Source organism: Acyrthosiphon pisum, chromosome A3, assembly GCF_005508785.2.
Source record: "Acyrthosiphon pisum isolate AL4f chromosome A3, pea_aphid_22Mar2018_4r6ur, whole genome shotgun sequence".
NCBI lineage: Eukaryota > Metazoa > Arthropoda > Insecta > Hemiptera > Aphididae > Acyrthosiphon > Acyrthosiphon pisum.
This window is the reverse complement of record NC_042496.1, coordinates 34793960-34813202: the sequence shown is the minus strand read 5'-3', so window position 1 is coordinate 34813202 and position 19243 is coordinate 34793960. Positions and strand designations below refer to the sequence as shown.

General features: G+C 27.4%; 1 protein-coding gene across 5 annotated transcripts in view; it reads left to right on the top strand.

The window, feature by feature from the left end:
• Positions 1-18108, top strand: part of LOC100166817 — a 33268-nt gene extending 15160 nt beyond the window's left edge. For all 5 annotated transcript variants that reach the window (XM_029491762.1, XM_029491760.1, XM_029491761.1 and 2 more), the window contains 20 exons: positions 996-1189; positions 1252-1362; positions 1428-1662; positions 4362-4568; positions 5466-5653; positions 5775-5885; positions 6416-6533; positions 7123-7341; positions 9658-9842; positions 9913-10029; positions 11748-11913; positions 13072-13209; positions 13639-13847; positions 13944-14048; positions 14882-15041; positions 15107-15286; positions 15353-15549; positions 16780-16905; positions 17476-17615; positions 17835-18108. In XM_029491762.1, the coding sequence (XP_029347622.1) occupies positions 996-1189; positions 1252-1362; positions 1428-1662; positions 4362-4568; positions 5466-5653; positions 5775-5885; positions 6416-6533; positions 7123-7341; positions 9658-9842; positions 9913-10029; positions 11748-11913; positions 13072-13209; positions 13639-13847; positions 13944-14048; positions 14882-15041; positions 15107-15286; positions 15353-15549; positions 16780-16905; positions 17476-17613 (3104 nt within the window). In that variant the 3' untranslated portion in view covers positions 17614-17615; positions 17835-18108. The remainder of the gene's footprint in view (positions 1-995; positions 1190-1251; positions 1363-1427; positions 1663-4361; positions 4569-5465; positions 5654-5774; positions 5886-6415; positions 6534-7122; positions 7342-9657; positions 9843-9912; positions 10030-11747; positions 11914-13071; positions 13210-13638; positions 13848-13943; positions 14049-14881; positions 15042-15106; positions 15287-15352; positions 15550-16779; positions 16906-17475; positions 17616-17834) is intronic.
• Positions 18109-19243: the final 1135 nt, after the last annotated feature.

The window sequence follows — 19243 nt, the reverse complement described above, 5'->3', positions numbered from 1 at the left end:
TAGTGCATGTTTTTGCATGTTTTGGGTGTAAAGGCATATTTGGCATATAGTCGATTTTTTACAGTCGTTAGTGCATATTATTTCATAAAAATATTTTTTAGACAAATATTTGAAATGTTTCTTATTTCTTATTTACTTTCCTATTTACAAAATTATAGTGTTTTGATTTATTTTTATTCAGTGAGCGTGTGACAACCTAATGTCCTAGTACCTACATACTTATTTAGATTTTATGCGTTTTACAAAATATCGCGGAAACAGTGTAATCGCTACCACTACCATCCTCCACCGTATAAAGTGGCAGCTTCTCACCAACCAGCATTTATAATTTTGTACATTGCTACACTCTACAGTATAGTTTTCTTACACTCGCCGATGAGTTTAACTCGTATGAGTTGTAAGCGTTTATTTCCTGTTTTAGTATTTTCATGTGAGGTATAGGTAGGTTACTACTGTACACATTCATATTTTATTTTAACAATGCCGAAAGAAAAACAAACAGTTGCGGGCCGTTTGCAAAATTTTGTGGAGGAATTTGAATTTTTTAAATTTATGGATTAATTCTTATTATTTTAAAACTTTTTCATGATTTTTTTACATAATGCATATTTTGAGTGCATAATTTAAAAATCTTAGAGCATATAGATGCATATTTTCGAACTTTTCAGTGCATATTTAATGCATATTTGACAATTTTTAGTGCATGAATGCATGCTTATTTATGCATTTTTTAGTGCATGAAGTAACGAGCCCTGGTTATGAGTATTATGTACATTGTATCAAATATATATTTATTTAATTTTAAAAATGAATATAATATAAACAAATATGTTTTGTAACTTTTACTCTTATGGTTTAAAAAAAAAAAAAAAAAACATTAATATTGATTACAATTTACTTGCATTAGGATAAACTATCAAGCAATGTGTAGTTAAATTATAATAATATCAAATGTAACGTTTATCACAAGTTTATTAAAATATTGTCTATTTTAGATCGAAATGCAAAAACAAATCTAGTCATTGGAGATATTGTCAAAGTATTTTCACATTCGTTCCAAGATTTTTATAGAGCTAAAATAATAAATATTGATAATAAAGATTTCTATGTTTCTTATATTGATTTCGGAAATACAGAGTTAGTTCATTTAGCTGACATATTTGAACTTTCAGATGAATTGAAAAAAGAGGTTTGGCTATAAAGTTGTGATATTTATGTACTTAAATTTAATTAAAATTATTTTACTTAAAGACTATATTACCAACTCCAGTATCTATTGAAGTTCCTCCAAATGCCGAAATAACAGATGAAATTCAAAAGTTCTTTACAAAGTTAATAGATGATACTGTAGTTCTATGTATTGTAAGTAACAAACTATTTGTGCGCCTATTATAAAACTAGTATTTAATTAAACATTTTTTTTCCAGGAAAGCAAAAAACAAAATATTGATGGTTCAGAAAATGTAATTCTTAAAGAATTGAAGTCTGGTAGTTTGGTGAACACTGAAGTATTGAAGTTACTACCAAGTGAAAAGATACCAATCAAAAATTGTGAAAATTCTACTTTAACACTTGTTGAAGATGTTAAGTGTGCTGATATTGCTAAAGCTCATGATTTACAAAATGTTAAAATATTAAAGAAAACTGTGGATAGTAGTACAGGTTAGTGTTCTAAATAGGGTATACTTAAAATATTTAAAGCAATTTAAAATGTTGTATAATAATCCAACTAAATAATTTTTTGGTGTCCTGACAATATTTGTAAGTTAATGTTAACCTTTAACCCTTTACCACCAGCAAAATCTGTATATACAATTGTATTCAACTAGCTGGTCCATTTTTATTGTTGACCATGGCAAAGATTTGATTTTTTATAAATATATTTGTAAAAAAAAAAAAGCCGGGTAAGTGAATGTCGCTCTGCTGTACAGAAAGTTACAAGAGAGCCAATGTATAGTGGATTGCATTAAACTTAATATTATATTCAATGATATATATATGTTGAGATGAATGTCGACACTTGGTGAAAATTTCTGGTGAGTGTCAATTTCTTCTTAGATGTAGAAATTCACTAGTGAATCTGTTTTTGGTGAATGTTGACATTTTGTAAAAAAAGATAATTATTTAACTATAAATTATTTTATATTATAAATTATTTGTTGCAACAAGATAGACTATTATGACATTTTGAGTTACATTAAAGTCCTGAGGATCTACAACTACACTTCTTCGATACACACTGCCTTACAATTGCATTTTAAGTACTCTTGTCCATCTGTTTGAGAAATTGTAGTGGAAGCTTTCCTTAAGGATGACACAGATTAGCAATTTTTCAGGGGATAATAGTTGTTCTTTACATACAGCAAATTGATTACGGGTGTATAATTGATTTATTTCACCCTCTTTTGTGCCTAGTGTGTAAAATTCATTTTCGATAGCTACGACAACTGCCAATATGTTTGGTGGATCCATACGCCCTCAATCAACATCGGGGACTCGGATACGAACAATATCACCAGATTTGGCTGAACTAAACTTTTGGCTTGATGAATGTATAATTACATTCTTTTAGCTTATAATTTAAGTCCCAATTTTGCTGCTGCTTTTTATTTTATTATTTTAAATCATGTTTTTTTTTTTTTAAATTCATGATCTAGTCTCAATGTCATTATCATTATATTTTATTAATATCAGTGTTATCTTGTATATTGTAATAATTATATTTGGAAACTCCCATTATCGGAATGCAGAATATTTGATGCACCGAAAGTGAGAAAAATTGGCAGTAACATGTGGGCTATTTCCTCTGCTGTCTTGCTCTTCAATGGTCTAAATTTAGTTAGATGCTCTTGATAATTGAGAATAAATTTATACTCACTGTCTTTACACGTTTGCATATCGACTAAATCAACTTGACATCGAGAGTTGAGTTCACAATTTATAATGAGCTTTACAATGATCCCAATCCTCGGGACTTTTTGTTTCCTTTGACATTGAACACACAAGCTCACTAATTACACGGATTCGTAAAAAATTTCTCATATGTTCTCCATTATACACGTGAACAAATAGTAATTCGAACGTAGCACAAATTCAATCACAATTTACAACAGTCTGCCTTTTCGTTCGTGTAAGCAAGGCATATGAAATACGCCAACACTGGTCGATATGAATGTATTTTCCATCCCTACTAAATTAGGTACGATGACGGACATATTGCCAATTACGCAATTAAGCGAAAGCTAAGTGTGAGAGAAAGATGAGTAGTGGATACAGGCAGACAGACAGATACCGTAACGTTTACTGCATCTCTGATAATATATGTATCATTAAACACCGTTTGATCAAATAATATAGTATAACATACGATTCTACTCTAACATAATTTGCCCTTCAGCTATTGGGTGAACAATATTATATCTATAAGCATTCACAATCTTTACGTATGACACGATACACCACACACCAATTGTTGAATGTCTATACTCCAATTTTAAATAAAAATTTCTAACATTCACCAAAACTCAATTGTGAATTTCAACACTCACCAATAATCATTGTGAATGTTGGTAAATTTTTAATGTTCATTCAAAATGTTGACATTCACCAAATTATGTCATTCACCTTAATATATATATATATAATATTCACTATTCAATGATATAATATTATCATTATCTAAGAAAAACAGTTTTGGGTGGAGACGGTTTGTCAGTCTGGATATTTTATATTGTTATTATTTATTATAGACTGTAATTTGAATTAATATTATAATATTATTATTTTTTATTCGTTTCTATGGTGATAAACAAAGCATTAGAAATTAAAATCCCGTTTTTAGCGGTTTTTCGTAATTTGTCGGTGGGTTTTCCTGTGGCATTAAATAATTATTGAGAAAATCGAAAAATTACCTTCAAAGTACCATCTTCATCCAATTTTCTAAAAGATAAGATACTATATGTTGAAATCGAAGCATTCCTTCTGGTAGAAATTTTGTATACATGATAAAAAAAAAGAATGAACACCATTGTTAAATCACTAGCCTTCCTCGCTCCTCTCAGAATCTAAAAATGTTATGCCATAGTATATTTTATTCTAGATAATTTTAATAGTAATATAATAATATTATGTAATCAAAAGACATAACCCAACCAATATTTTCTGCTGCTATACAATAACTATTCTTTTTTTGGCTGTTTAATTTTTTAAACTGCCTTTAAAAGATTTCATTTTAATAGTTATACTGATAATGTTGGTTAAAAAATCTGGCCATGGTTATCCCTTAACTTTAGCTCAAATAGAAAATATTGTGTCAAATTAATTTGAAATCTTAAAAATAATACAGTTTGTTTAATTTATAGCTGATAATATTCAATTAAAAAATGAAGAACAGAAACAATCACCAGTTGTTATTGTTGACAATAAAATAACGCAAAAGACACTTAAGAATAGAGAAATAGTTTATTTAAGGTATTTTCATGATTCATCGTCTGTATTTGTTTCTCGAGGTTCTAATGAAGATTTAAAACTGTTTACTGATGTAACTGAAAGAACTGCAATGGATGAATGTAAGTTTCAATAACTAATAATTTAAACACGGTTGTATTGAGCAGGGCAAACTTATAGCACAAAAAAAACCATTATATAATCTACAGATCTTTAAATATACCTTACAAATATAGAAAATAGTAAATAAAAAATGTATGATACTCAATCTGTTGTACAGTACGTGTCAAGTGTAACTTTTCATTGTTTAGGTCACTAAGGGCCCGTTTTACAATCATAGTTTAAACCTCGGTTACGCTTTAACCACTGATTTTACCAGCCGAATTCGGTGGTTTAACCGGATTTCAACTATTGTAATACAGGTCCTAATAGATGTGTTAAATTAGAACTTCAATGAATAATCTATAAAGTATATTTTGTTACATATTTATGCAATTTTATTAATAATTTATTTTACTATTAGTTATACACCGTATTATGGAATTAATTCATCTTTGGTGAAACAAAATAAATTATTATGTTTTTGCTTGCTTCTACCAAACTTCTCCATCCATTCCGGTCCATTGCACTATCCAATCTTTTTGTAATTGTCCGTATCTGAAATATCCTATATAACCCTATCTAACCATCGCTTGCAGGGTCATCCCCTGGTCACTATTTTGTTGAGTTTCTGTTTGAGACATCTCGTATAAGATTTTTGACAGCTTGCTAAACATGTCCAGCCAAACTCCAATTGTTTCGCCTTCAAGAAAAATCTAATATTAGCAAAATAGGCTTTGTTTGCAATACTTATTATTAGCTGGATCTCATTATGCATGTTATTTTTGTATTTACGTTCATTCATAAATATTTAAACTCATACATTTGTTCAAATAGCATATTAGTGTTTGATAGATTGATATATTAAAATATTTATTTCTATTTAAATTATCTAAACTAATATTATTTTTCCATTGCAGCAAAAAAGAAAAAGTTGGACATCGAAGTAGGAGATATTGTTAAAGCAATATTTGAGAATACAATGTATAGAGCTAAAATACTTAAGAAAGTTGATAAAAATCATTTCTATATTTCTTTTATTGATTTTGGAAATGAAGAAACAGTTAATACTGATGACATTTTTGAATTGCCCGAAGAATTAAAAAAGGTTTTATGTTTTATAATATAATGTTGTTTCATTAGTGAAATTAATTTTGTTTAAGAACACTATTATTTCATTGAATCATATAGTATATAATACATTTATGAAATCATTTATTTTTGTTTAGATTCCTGATTTGTGTATAAAAATTGGCATTAAAGGATCACCAATAGTTGATAAATCCCATGATATAGTGTCAAGCTATCTAGAAGAGTTAGAAGATCAACTTTTATACATTGTAAATATTTATGAACTTAATTGATTTTATCTGTTACAATTGGTGCATTTAAGATTTAAATGTTAGCCGGTGCTATCGGAGTGGACATATATGAAGTGCCTTGTACAACATTTATTTATGACATTAATACAGCTTTTCTATTTACAGAACATATTTTAAAATACATAAATAAAAGTCCTACTCTTACATCTCCACTAATCACTTAAAGTATAAATATTATTAGTTAATACTATTTGTGTTTGATGTGTTGATATATCGTTATTCTGAATTATCGTTGATTTGAATAAAATTGTTTTTAAAATATATTACAAGTAGGAAATTTAATATATTAATGTTCATTATATACTAAAAATATATCTTTTAAAAACCAACACAAACACATTATATTCTTACTTCTAAATTTGATGGTAGGTCTATAATAAAATTAAACCTAGAAACACAAAATTGCTATGTTGTACATTTTATTGTCTTCTTATATATAAATATATTTATTTTTAAATAAGTTAAATTAATAAGTTATTTAATTTTAGGAATATGACGAAGAAAACCCGAATGGACTCAGAGAAGCTAGTTTAAAAAAAAAATCAAATAATTGTGATGTTTTTAATGAATTTTATAAAATTTTGGACAATCCAATAGATACTAAAGGTATGTCTTAATCTAATCTCATTATCTGACCTTTTATTTTTATTATTACGAAGAACAAATATGTGCATTACCTAGATGAATTAAGTACCTGTTTGTTGACTATGTTATCGCCTTCAGTACAACCCTTTCACAGTTTTACTTCAACCTGTGTATTCTATGTAAAATAATTTTTTTTTTTATATAAATTTGATCTAATTATTTAGGTTTTAAAATAATGCGAGTCCATGTTTCCTAAACTTGTACAGTTCCCGACAAATGAGAATATTATAAAATACAGGGACGTAATAATAGGTCTAGATCAGTGAATGATGTACATGTTTTGGACATAATAGTACATCTAGAGCAGTGAAAGGGTTAATTACTTATTAATACATATTTATTTTTACATGACTTATTTTTTATTAAATGTGTCGGTATTTATTTGTGAGATGTGATACTTATGAAATCTTGTAACTTTGTTTTCATTAAATCAACTTAATTTACTATTTAATAGTCTGCAGCGTATATTACTTTTATGTACTATTTTAGTAATGTAAATATTTTTTATGGGGTTATACAATATAAATAATAATTTTTTTTTGATTTGTAGAAGAATCTATTCAAAAACCCCAAAATACTATTGAAAATGAGACAGTGTTGATAAACTCACCTGAACTAGAAGTCATATACAATATTGAATTGAGAACTGGTGATACTGTTTTTTGTACTCATTTTGAAGATTTTAACCACCTATACCTTTGCAAAGGTTCTAAAAATAATACTATACCAGACAATTATAGTGTGATCACAAATTCTAAAAAGACAAATGGTAATTATAATATTTATAGTTATATAAATTATTTAATATAATATTTATTTAAGAGCGTTAATTTAAATTTGTATGGATAATATTAAAATTAAAACCAATGTAGGCTATTTTACAACTTCTTGTATCTAATTATTTTGTATTATATTATTACCTGTTAAATATTATGTATGTATATTATTATTAATTGTTAATGCTATATAAATGTTAAGGGCCTGTCCCGTTTACTATTATAATAAATAAATAAATAAATATTATAAGAATAATGTATAGATGTAATAACTATAGCTATAAACATAAACAATGGGTCGCTTTCAATTAATTTGTTGGGAAAAATAACCATTACTTTGCTAAAAATAAATGAAAATAAAATCTGAATACACTGTTAAAAAAATATTAATTTTACTGAATAATCACTAATAAAAACAGAAGCATTGCTCTGATAACTTAGTAAATTGTAAATCCTTAAAGATACCTATACAAATTGTCGACCGTGGCACTCAACGTGTCAAAAAAAGCTTATGACTCCTCCTCTCCCTGTTTAAGCTAAAGGGATGTTTGTAACTAAGATAAATTTCACTTATATTTTTACAAAAATTATAACGAAAAACAATAAAATATGAAATCCTTATGTTTTTGAAAAAGCAGTTAAAACTTTAAATTGTTGAGTGTCAAATTTTTAAGTAAAACTGTTAATGCATCAAAGTTGTTTGAAAAAGATAGTGCTATTTAAATCTAGTCATAAGTTTAGCCATTTAAAACTTTATTTTATTGTGTGTAAGCACCAGTACAGATTTCATTTTAAAAATTTGCCTAGAATAATATGTATATTTAATTATTAGTAAAAAGTAACTCTGCTTCCTTAAAAATTACCATTTTTATCCAAGGTTGAAATACTTTGCATCGATATTTAGAAAAAAATGTAATTATGTATAAAATGTAATTGAAGGGTAGACGAGAAAAACAGTACTAGTTCATATTTATCGATTTTGAATTTATAATTTGATTTGATAGGATAATTAGAAGTAATATTGAGAATTAGAAATTAGAAATATATTCAGTGAAAAAACATTTCAGTCCATTATTACTGAATGGAAAAGTTAGGTACCTATACTGCTATACTGGGAAAGATTGTAGTCCATGGGGTTGTGGGGAAAACATGTGAAAGTCCAACTCCGAACTATCAATTGAAATCAACACTTTGTTATTTGTATTTTTTATTCATAATAATATATACATTTTTAATTTATTTCAATAACTTTTCAATGTTAATACATTTTACCAAAATAATAGTTCATAAAGCATCTTAATTATTAGATGGGATAATAAAAATTTATGTAAATGGACTACTACCGTTTTGCCCCTTTACCTTTAAATTGTTTATTATATTTAAAATAAAATAAATAAACACAATATTTCATTAGTATATTTTTTTTTGTAATTAGTACATTATATATATTTTAGAAGACTATATTTATCACTAAGCACAAACACTTAAATCCACTCAATTATATTAGTAAGCTAAGCAACAGCATGGATAAATCCTAATATTTTTCTCAACAATTAGCATTTTTGTTTTATTTACTTTTGTTGGTCTTCAGCCCGGCAACTGAAACCATTAGCTGTAGGATGGTACTGTATGGTTTTTGGAATAGTAGGGAACGGCCAGAGGAACACTTTTTTTTATGTTTGGCAGAATATTCAAGTGGGCACCTGTAGGTACCAGCCATCCCCATTTTTATTTTTATTTAATTTAATTTATATAGATTACTAGCTGATCCCGTGTACTTCGTTTTCCGGCAACCAATAATTATTATAATAGCTTCAAAACCCATGGCAACCATTTAAAAACAAAAATTTCCATTGGAAATCTCAAAATTCCTGTTTGAGCACCTCCCAGGGTTGGTTCTCTCCCTTTTTAAATTAGCCTATCTTCTGCTCAGAGGTATAATCTATCTATATATATATATATATATATATATATAAATATCTGATCCCGTTCAGTTCGTTGCCCATTAAAATTGCCAACTCTATATGAATAATAATTCTACATATCACCATGGCAACCATTTATATACAAAACATTTTATCGGAAATTTCAAAATAATATATAATTGGTTGCCATAGTAATATGGAGACACACACGGACGAAAATCTCTAAATAATATATAAATGGTTGCCATGGTAACATGGACACACACACTCTGACACACATACATTCATTTTTATATATATAGATTGGTTGAGTTGTAATTGGCATAATATTGTCAACTTATAAATGTATTCTTCACATCACTAAATATTATTTATTTATTTTAGATATTATTGTAAAAAAGAATCCTAAATATAAGGATATAGTAAGAGTGAAATTTGAAGAGAAAATTTTCCGTGCTGAAGTACTTGACAAATGTGGAGAGAAGTATTCTGTATTCTTAATAGATATTGGAAAAAATATAGATGTGCTTGGTTGTAACATCTACGAGCTTCCAAATAGTTTAAAAAATGTAACACATTCACTTTAGAGCTAATTTGTTATTTTTGTATTAATTTATGCATTAATTAATTAATTTATAGATTCCTGGTCTAGCTCTAAAGGTTGGTCTTAAAGGTACAACAGGTTTAAAAATAACTACAACTGTTAAAGATTATTTTTATAATTTGTGGCAAAATGATCCAGTTCCATTATTTTTAGTAAGTTATCTTGGTTTATTTTGATACAGTTATACTTTAAATGCATAATAATGTAGTCAAATTATTCAATTGTAATTTTAAATTTTACCAATTTATTAAAATGCTAAGCTATACTCTGTTCAAAATAACACTGTGACCTGGCGGCGACCACTTTTCATTGGAAAATAATTCCACCCATGAGTACCAACCACGTGACCTAGGCTTCAGTGGCTTGTGCACACCGCGTGAGGTTGATGTTTGTGCGTGTGTCGTGTGCAAAACTAAGCCGCCTGGTCACTGTCTTATTTTTAACAGAGTATAGTCTGTATGGCATTTATTGATATTTTTTTTGGTGGATATGTGTACTATTTTATTAGTGTTAATTTTAAAAATTAATGAAATTATGTTACTCGTTACTTAAAATATTTTTTATTTAAATTACATTTGCCTTACCTAAAATTATTTTTATCATTTACATTACTTTTTCATTTATAAAGTATGTTACAATTAACGTTACTTTTTTATCATTGATAACAGTTATCATTTTTTTGAACCATATTCAAATCATATTAGTCAATTATTATGTATATATTTTATAATCATAGACCTAGTGCTAATAAACATATTATGTACAAATGCATCTCAGAAATTTGTTACTTGTAATCTGTGACTATTTCTCCTTAAAACTTGGATCGGTGATAAAAAAGATTCGTTTTACCAAACTGATCACTTTGGTTACAAACCGGTGACACCGGGGGATAGCTATTATCAAATGAATATCTGGTGGAAATATTTTACTACCGATTAATTTTTTGTAGTAACCGTTCACTATTAATTTGTCACCGATTTGTGGATTATCTCACCTATTCGGTTATAATTTTATAGTCTATAAGTCATAAATCATAATTAATTTTAATTACATTTTATTTTTAAACTCTTTCTTTCTGCTAATAATGTAATAACATTTATTCCTGGAATGTTTAATAATATTGTTAACTATTATGGAAATCCAAAATAAATATAATTGATTTTCCTGGAATATCCTTCAGCTTCTTTTTGTAATACATTCAAAACCATTATTTTAATAATGTGGAAAATAATTACTTCATGAATATTACTTTTAAAAAGTAATTTTGTTTACAATTGCGTTACTTTAAGTAAAATGTAGTGAAATTACTGCTGTATTACTAAAAAAAAGTAATTATTGCGTTACAGTAATTTGTAATTTGTGTTTCGTTACTACCCAACACTGCATTTTAGTGACACTACCGTTTTAACAATAAGCAGAGGCAAATTATTTGGTGATGTTTTTTGGCAATGATTTTTGGATATAATTAACGATCCCACAATAACCTTTATTTTTTCTGTAAATTGTTACTTATGTACAAAAAATACTCTATTTAATATTCAGCCTTAAATAATAATGTACCAAATGCTGTAACAAGTAATATATCATAAATTGATTTAAAACATAAATGCATAGTAAATATAGCTATGCAATGCATTAAGTAAAAAATTAACTATTACTGTTATTTAAAAGAGTTAACATATATGATACTTAATGGCTAAGCTTTGAAGAAATTTACTTTTACTTTTCAAATGTTGGATAACTTCACTAGTTTATATTATTGGATATTAATACATTAATGTTTATCTTCACTCTAAATAAAAATTGTTACTTCTTCTCAATATGTATCTAATTTATTTAATTGAAAATATGACTTGTATTTTTTTAACAGAGGTATGATGAGGGTAATTTCAATTATTTAAATGAAGTAAGTTTAGTTAAACAAAGTAGTGGACAAGATATTGTTGAGGATTTAGTCAAGATGTTTAGTACATCTGACAACATGTCAAATAAACCTAAACTGGCTACATCTAATTCTCAAGGAACAAAAAGTAATGGTAAGATAATATTATTACTATCTGGTATCTATACATTTTTGTTTAAGCTTCAATTCAGTGGCGGATAGGCCTACCGGGAATTTGGGATTTTCCCAGTAGGCCCTATCCTGTGTTGATGTATGGGGGTCCTAGGACCATTTATCAAGTATTGAACCTTGTGTGATAAAGATTTAAAATAATTTTAATAGAGATGCAAATTGACTAATTTAATATTTTAAGTTAAACAATACAAGAAAAATATCATAATCATTTAGCCATAAACAATATTCATTTTTGTTCCCTGTATCGTCGTATCATTGGGAATATTGAGATTTATTTTTAGATTAGAGTTATAGAAAACCGTATTTAGTATTGGTAGATTATAGCTGTACTATATAATGTACCAATGCGGTTGTTATATGCTTTTATATTTTTAAAATTTTTTTTTCAAAATGTGTGGTTTTTAACGCTGATTTCGAAATTGTTTGAATTTTTTTGCGGAAACCATGATTTTTGAAGTTATATTCATCCAAAGTTTTTGCGATTTTACGTTTATACGCATGTGCGTAACACTATAATGCTACGCGGAGGAACTCGTGTTGGGTGTTTTTTCGATTTTTTTGTCCGAGCGCAGTTCAGTGGCAACGTTAGCCGAATATGTTCTTTTTAACAACTATATTAATTCCTAGGCCTATAGATTTTTTTACATTCTTAAAAAGCACCATTAAATACAAATATTGAAAAAAAATTTTTTTTTAAATAGAAAAGTTGCTAAATCAGAATCGTTCCCAAATCTGTATTAAGACTTAAGAGTACCTATATTACTTATTATATAGTTTTGCATTGTATTGTTATATCAAAATAAAATATCGCTCGTGTCTTATTTTTTGGAGGCCCTTGTTCAAATTACTTCCCGGTAAAAAAATACAAGTCTATCCGCCACTACTTCAATTTTACAATACTTGTAATAATTACTTTTATGATTTATGAAACTAAATTATGTGTGTGTTGGGTTTCCCATTGAGTTTTATTTTTCTTCTAAATAATTCTTATGTAATTTTAAACATTTTCGATTTTTTTTTTTGAAACTTTTATCTTATTATGTTATGTTCATAATGTATTCTTTAATTGTATTCATAATTATTAATAAAATAATAAAATGTACATTTAAATTTTCAGGGTCAAGTATCAATAATTGGCAAAGTGGTGATCATGTTGAAGTTGTATTTGGAACTAATGTTGATAATATTTTTGTAAGAAAAATAAAATTATATGAAGAATTTAAAAATGTTTTAAACCAACTAAAAGGAGAAAATAGTAAGGTTCAGTTTTAGTAAAATGTATTAATACTAAAACTTAAATAATTTCTGAGATAAGTAATTTTTCAACAAAGACACAAGTGCTTCAAGTAATTTAGTAATCTAGGACTATAGAAAGGGTGCACACTGTGCATAATAGGGGTTATAACGATTAACTATTAGTTTAAAAATAGTACTTAACATTTTGCTTATTTGTGATAATATTTGGAGGAAGTATCTGTATAATATTTTACGTAAACATTTGCAACTGGCTTAATTTGGTTCAAAAGCCATTTTGGATTGGTTATAAGCCATATTTTAGATATTTTATTTTAAAACACGTAAAGTTTTTACTGTTTGATTTGGTGTTTTTAGTATATACTTTTTGTAAATATTAAACTGAACTTGTTTTGATGTACATAGTGATTACTAACATTTATTTTTATAGGTGAAAATTGCAAACCAATAGCCTCAAAGAGTAATGATATTGTGGCTGTTTATTCTACAAAGAACAATGGGGGGATTTATAGAGCTAAGGTCTTACAAGGTTGTGACAATACAAGTATGGTCAAATGTTCTTTAATTGATATTGGTCAAATTGATATGATTCCATCTAAAAAAGTATTTTCATTGCCTCCCTATGTTTCATCGAATAAAGTGAGAAGAAAATATAATAATACTAATATTTAATACAATTAATTATTCAAATGGTGAACATAATTAATGTAATAATAACAATGATATTTTTTTTAGATACCAACAATGGTTCGCAAAGTTTCACTTGCCGGTTTAAACAGAATCTTAAATTCTAATATATCATCATATCTATCTTCATTGAAAGGAAAGACATATGTTATGGTATGTTAATTTTTAGAGTACAGCAGCACAATAATTTTAAGGGAATCGGCGGCAGATAGTTATTTTAACGAAAACACACCAGTCTTTATTCCATCTTACAGATCGACCTAGTAATGCGATAATACTTTAAAACTGATTTAAATTTGTTATTTCGCATACTTGAGATCGGACTTTTCCCATTTTCAACCCCAACAACTATACTCGGGTCCAAATAAGAACGCACCGCCTTGGCGCATCCAAATGAATCGCGGAGCGACGTCCGGACCCCCCGGCTGACTATTCGCGCTGCGATTGGTCGCTATTAGTCGATTTCAGTCGCTGCCGGAACAGACAGTGAAAGCGCGCTCTACCATGCGCGAGTTTCGACCGGTTTTCGTCCGCCGCCCGGTGCGTTCTTATTTGGACCCGAGTATATAAATTTGGTTTGACTATTTTGAAATTTCGGCATTTTCAAACTTTAATTATTCGAAATGTAAATCATATATCTTAAAATGTGGACAGACCGATCTCAAGTAGACATAACGAATTCAGATCAGTTCTAAAAAATTATCGCATTATTAGATCAATTAGTAGGATGGAACAAAGTACATATAAATGAGCATACATTATTTACTGTTCATGCCTGCAACCCCATGGTGGTGACTTGTACATGCACGTGGGAGAACATCTCGCTTTTTTTTTTACACACAGTCGCACACACAAATGATCACTTACTACGCACTCTTTAACAATACTCGCTGCATGCCATTTGAGAATTGCCTATTTCATAATCCTTAAAAAATGTTCGCCACTGATTCCCCTTATTAATTAAAAATAATATTCTGTGTTCACAGGAATATGATAAAAAATCTGAACAATGGAATAAACAAGATGTTATATTAAAAGAATTACGAAGCAGTGTGTCTCTTAATGATGAAATACAAAAGTTATTTTCTAATGAACCTTCACCTAGGGAGCTTATATCTCAGCAGCGAAGATTAGAAAGAAAAATTAGTAATAACTTATTATATTTTTTTAAAATTAAATCATGCTATTCATGAATTTTAATTTTGTATTAGTCATACCTGAGACAAAAGAAAGTCCATTGGAGAAACCATCTCATCCTATTAAAAGCGGTTCATCTGTTTTCATAACACATTTTGAGAACTTCAATTCAATTTTTATCCGTGATGCATCCTATGAATTTATTGAAAACTTTAATACATTCAATAAACAAATGTTGAAATATTATAGATATGGTATAAGTCATTAAAGAACTTATTTAATAAATATGTATATTTAATGTGTACATTTTAATTTTTTAGCTAATAACACCACCAAAGAAATGTTGAAAGTTGGTGATAAAGTTTGTGTAAACTCATTATTAAATGTTATTATGTATTGTCGTGCTCGTATTACGAATATAATTGATAATAAATACAATGTTTTTTACTTGGATTATGGGAATACAGAAATAGTAAATGCTGAAGATATAATGGATTTGCCAAAAGAATTAGAAAAGGTATTCATAAGTATTCATTTAGTAGACTAAAATTTTTTTTTTTTTTACTAATCAAAGTTTAAAAAGTATGTTTATTAATCTCTTGTAGTTAAAAACATATTTTGTTCTTATAAATGTGGGATTTTTAAGAGTATGTACTAGTGATGGGCACAACCGAGTGAAAACTATCGAAGTACTCGATAGTTTAAACTATCTAATTACTCGGTTGTTTTACAAAACTATCAAACTATCGAACTATTGAAAACTAATCGAACTATCAAAATTTTCACTTTTTAGGTAAGGTTATGTATTATTTATTATTTAGCCATGATGTTGTCAATGTTGTCATTCGAGATTTGACTATTGAGTATCAAGGCTGGTTATTGCATTTTTTATATTTTTGTCTTTAAAATGTCTATCCCAAATTATTATCAACTAAATTATTGACAATACCGAAAAATCACTCGATTGTTTTTTTTTAACTCGATAGTCAAAACTAGTTGGTACTAGACGTGTATTACTATTTACTACCGAATGAAAACTATCGATAGTCAAAACTAGTCGGTGTAAGACGTATGCAACTACCGAAAGAAAACTCTCGAGTGAATTACTCGATAATTTTTAAAAACAATCGATGAATAATAATATCTATTCGATTGAAAAATAACTTGGTAGTTTTTGAAACTATCGATAGACAATCGATAGTTAAAACTAGTCGGTTGCGCCCATCACTAGTATGTACATGTGGTACTACTTTTGCTCAAATTTAACTTATTATGTTATCGTAATATGACAACTGTCATCCTCAAAAATGTCTGATTTCAATATGTTACTCGATTTTTAATTAGTTTGGATCTTGTGATTGGGGGAACAATAAATCTTGTGAACTAACTTATTTTTGATTGAAATAATAATTTAAGAATTTATAATTTTCCATTTTTAATTACTTTAATTACTGTGCATGATGAACTGAAATTCTAAAAAATTGATTGACATCAAAATATAGATGTATTTAATGTTGTAGTAAGTTGAGTGAGAGTGAGAATGAGAGTGCATTGCCTTAAAAATTACACTTTAAAATAGGTTTATAAATCCACTCTCACTAATATGAGATATTTGAAGTTTGTATGGAAAAACCTGAAACACTATATTATATTGATTATATTAAGAAGGGTTAAACGGTTTGTTCTGAACGTAATCAAATAATTGTGGTGTAAATAATCCAATTTTAAATTCGTGGATTTTTTTTAGTTTCCAAATTTTGCTATAAAAGTTCAACTTCAAAACATGCCACCATTGAATACAAAAAATGAAATTCAAGTTATCGAGAATCATTTGAAAAAAAATTTCATTATACCTAATGCAACACTTTCTATTGTAAGTATATTTTAATTAAGTATATTGAAATAAGAGTTATAAACAAGTTCAATGTTCCATTATAATAAATTTAATTTCTTTCTAATTTGTTGATTGTCTTTAGCAGGCAATTACAATTTTGTGAAATATTCAAATATTTATCTGTTTTTCAAAATCATTTTTGATTAATATTAATACAGTAGAAATGGTTTATAGTAAAATTTAAGAGACTACTCTATTCAGAATAAGATTGAACTGCTTCGCGCATGCAGACTTAGCCGCCGAACAGTGCCTAACCCCCCATGCTCTGGCTATGCTTTCTGTGATTGGCCGATAGTAGTCATCGTTCGTCGGGGGCCTGTGCTAACACTCATTGATATCCGAATTGTGGTGGGATGCGCGGAAAAAACGTGTTTCGGTCGACTGAGTGGTTCAATCTTATTCTGAATAGAGTTTAGTCAAAATCAGTCATAATAACTAATTGTCATTATAACAAAAATTATAAAATAAAATTTAAAAATATAAAATATAGTTTTATGGTATTTATTGTTTCAATTTATAATTATTTTAATATTAATTTCTATTTGGTAGGAATTTAATGAGTTTAATCCAAAAGGCCTTAATGATGTCGTTTTGAGAACAGAGTATTATAAAAAAGATATTGTCGAGGATATCAATGACTTGCTAAATGCACCACCATTGAATATTAAAATAACAAGTACTAATTAGATGTAAGTATGGTTTATAAGGTATTTTTAATTTTTATAACTTGTGTAGAGCAATACAATTTAGTTAATTAGTCTTAGTTGAATAGATGTATTATAATCTTAAATCTTTCACTAAAAGTATAATTAAAATTATGTATCTATTGATTTTATTGTAATATGATAATTAAAATAATTTAGCACATTTAATAACAATTTTTTTATGAAAAATAAATGTGTTTAAAGGTCAAAATAGAAATGCAGAACAACAAACTACATCTCATGGCAAGTTTTCCTACCCTGTACAAAAATTGTTTTAAATTGTTGCAGATTGTATTAAATACATTATGTACCTAAACATTTTTTTTTTAATTTTATGTTATTCTAAAAGAAGGTGCTTTTATTTTTTACATTTTTATTCATTAACCATGTTATAATTTAGTTATTAAGGAGTTTTTAAATATTCAATTGTTTTTATATATTTTAATAAAAGAAGAGCAAGAGAGCTATTTTGATCTTACTTTACCTTGTTTTTGTTAAGAAAATATTTCTCAAAAAAGTGCAAAATTGTTCAAATGTTTATGTAATATTTATATATATAAATGAATGTTTGTCTGTCTGTGTGTCCATATTACTATGGCAACCATTTATATATTATTTTCAGATTTCCGATGGAATATTTTGTAAATAAATGGTTGCCGTGGTAAAACATATTATTCATATAGAGTTGGCATTTGTAATGGGCAACAAAGTGCATGGTAGTATCGGCTATTTTCAGGGCTGGGCAATAGTTAATGATTTTTTTTAACTCAGTTAAGTCAAGTTAATATGCACCAATAACAAAAAGTTACAAATTAATTTAACTATAGGTTAACTCAGTGAAGTTAAAAGTTAATACGCACTTTTTGTTAAGTTAAAAAAAAAGTTAATTTGTTCATACAACACAAGAGTACTTAATTTTTACCAACCCAAAACTAAATTATAGACTTTAGTGTTTATATTTTATACAGTATTTCCATATTAGTTAGATTCGAATGATATACATTTTTTACTTTAAACAATTCACGCTAAATATTTTTTGACATGAAAACAAAATAGACTAAAATAGTGAAATATGATAAAATTAAAAACAAAATAAAATTACTTAAATTACTTCTTGAAATGAAAAATTAACTTGTTAATTTCACGTTAATTTAAAAATAAATTTAGTAAGTTACAGTTATGTTAATGAAAAGTCAAAAGTAACTAGATAAGTTCAAAAGTTACTATAAAATTAACTTATTAACTTAACTTTAACAATGATGTGTGTTTTATTTTTATTTGTTTTTGTGTCTGTGTAGTTACACGATGAGTATCTATTGGAAATAACGCTTTGATTTTCAACTTCAGTATCTTGTTCGATGGCAAAGTGAATCTAGTTGGTGCAATAATGGGAGGTTAAAATTCCCAGTAGTTTTTAATTTCAAAAGCGCTGGGGAAAACAGAATAAAATTAAGGAAAACCGGTTTTTGACAATATCGATTTTGGTTTTTGGTGCAACTCTAAAACAAATGATTGTACAATGTACATGCAATTTTCACAGAATGTTTATATTATCTATAGCATTTTCTTTAATATATCAGGATCCTAATATATTTTTACAATAGCAGTTGAAA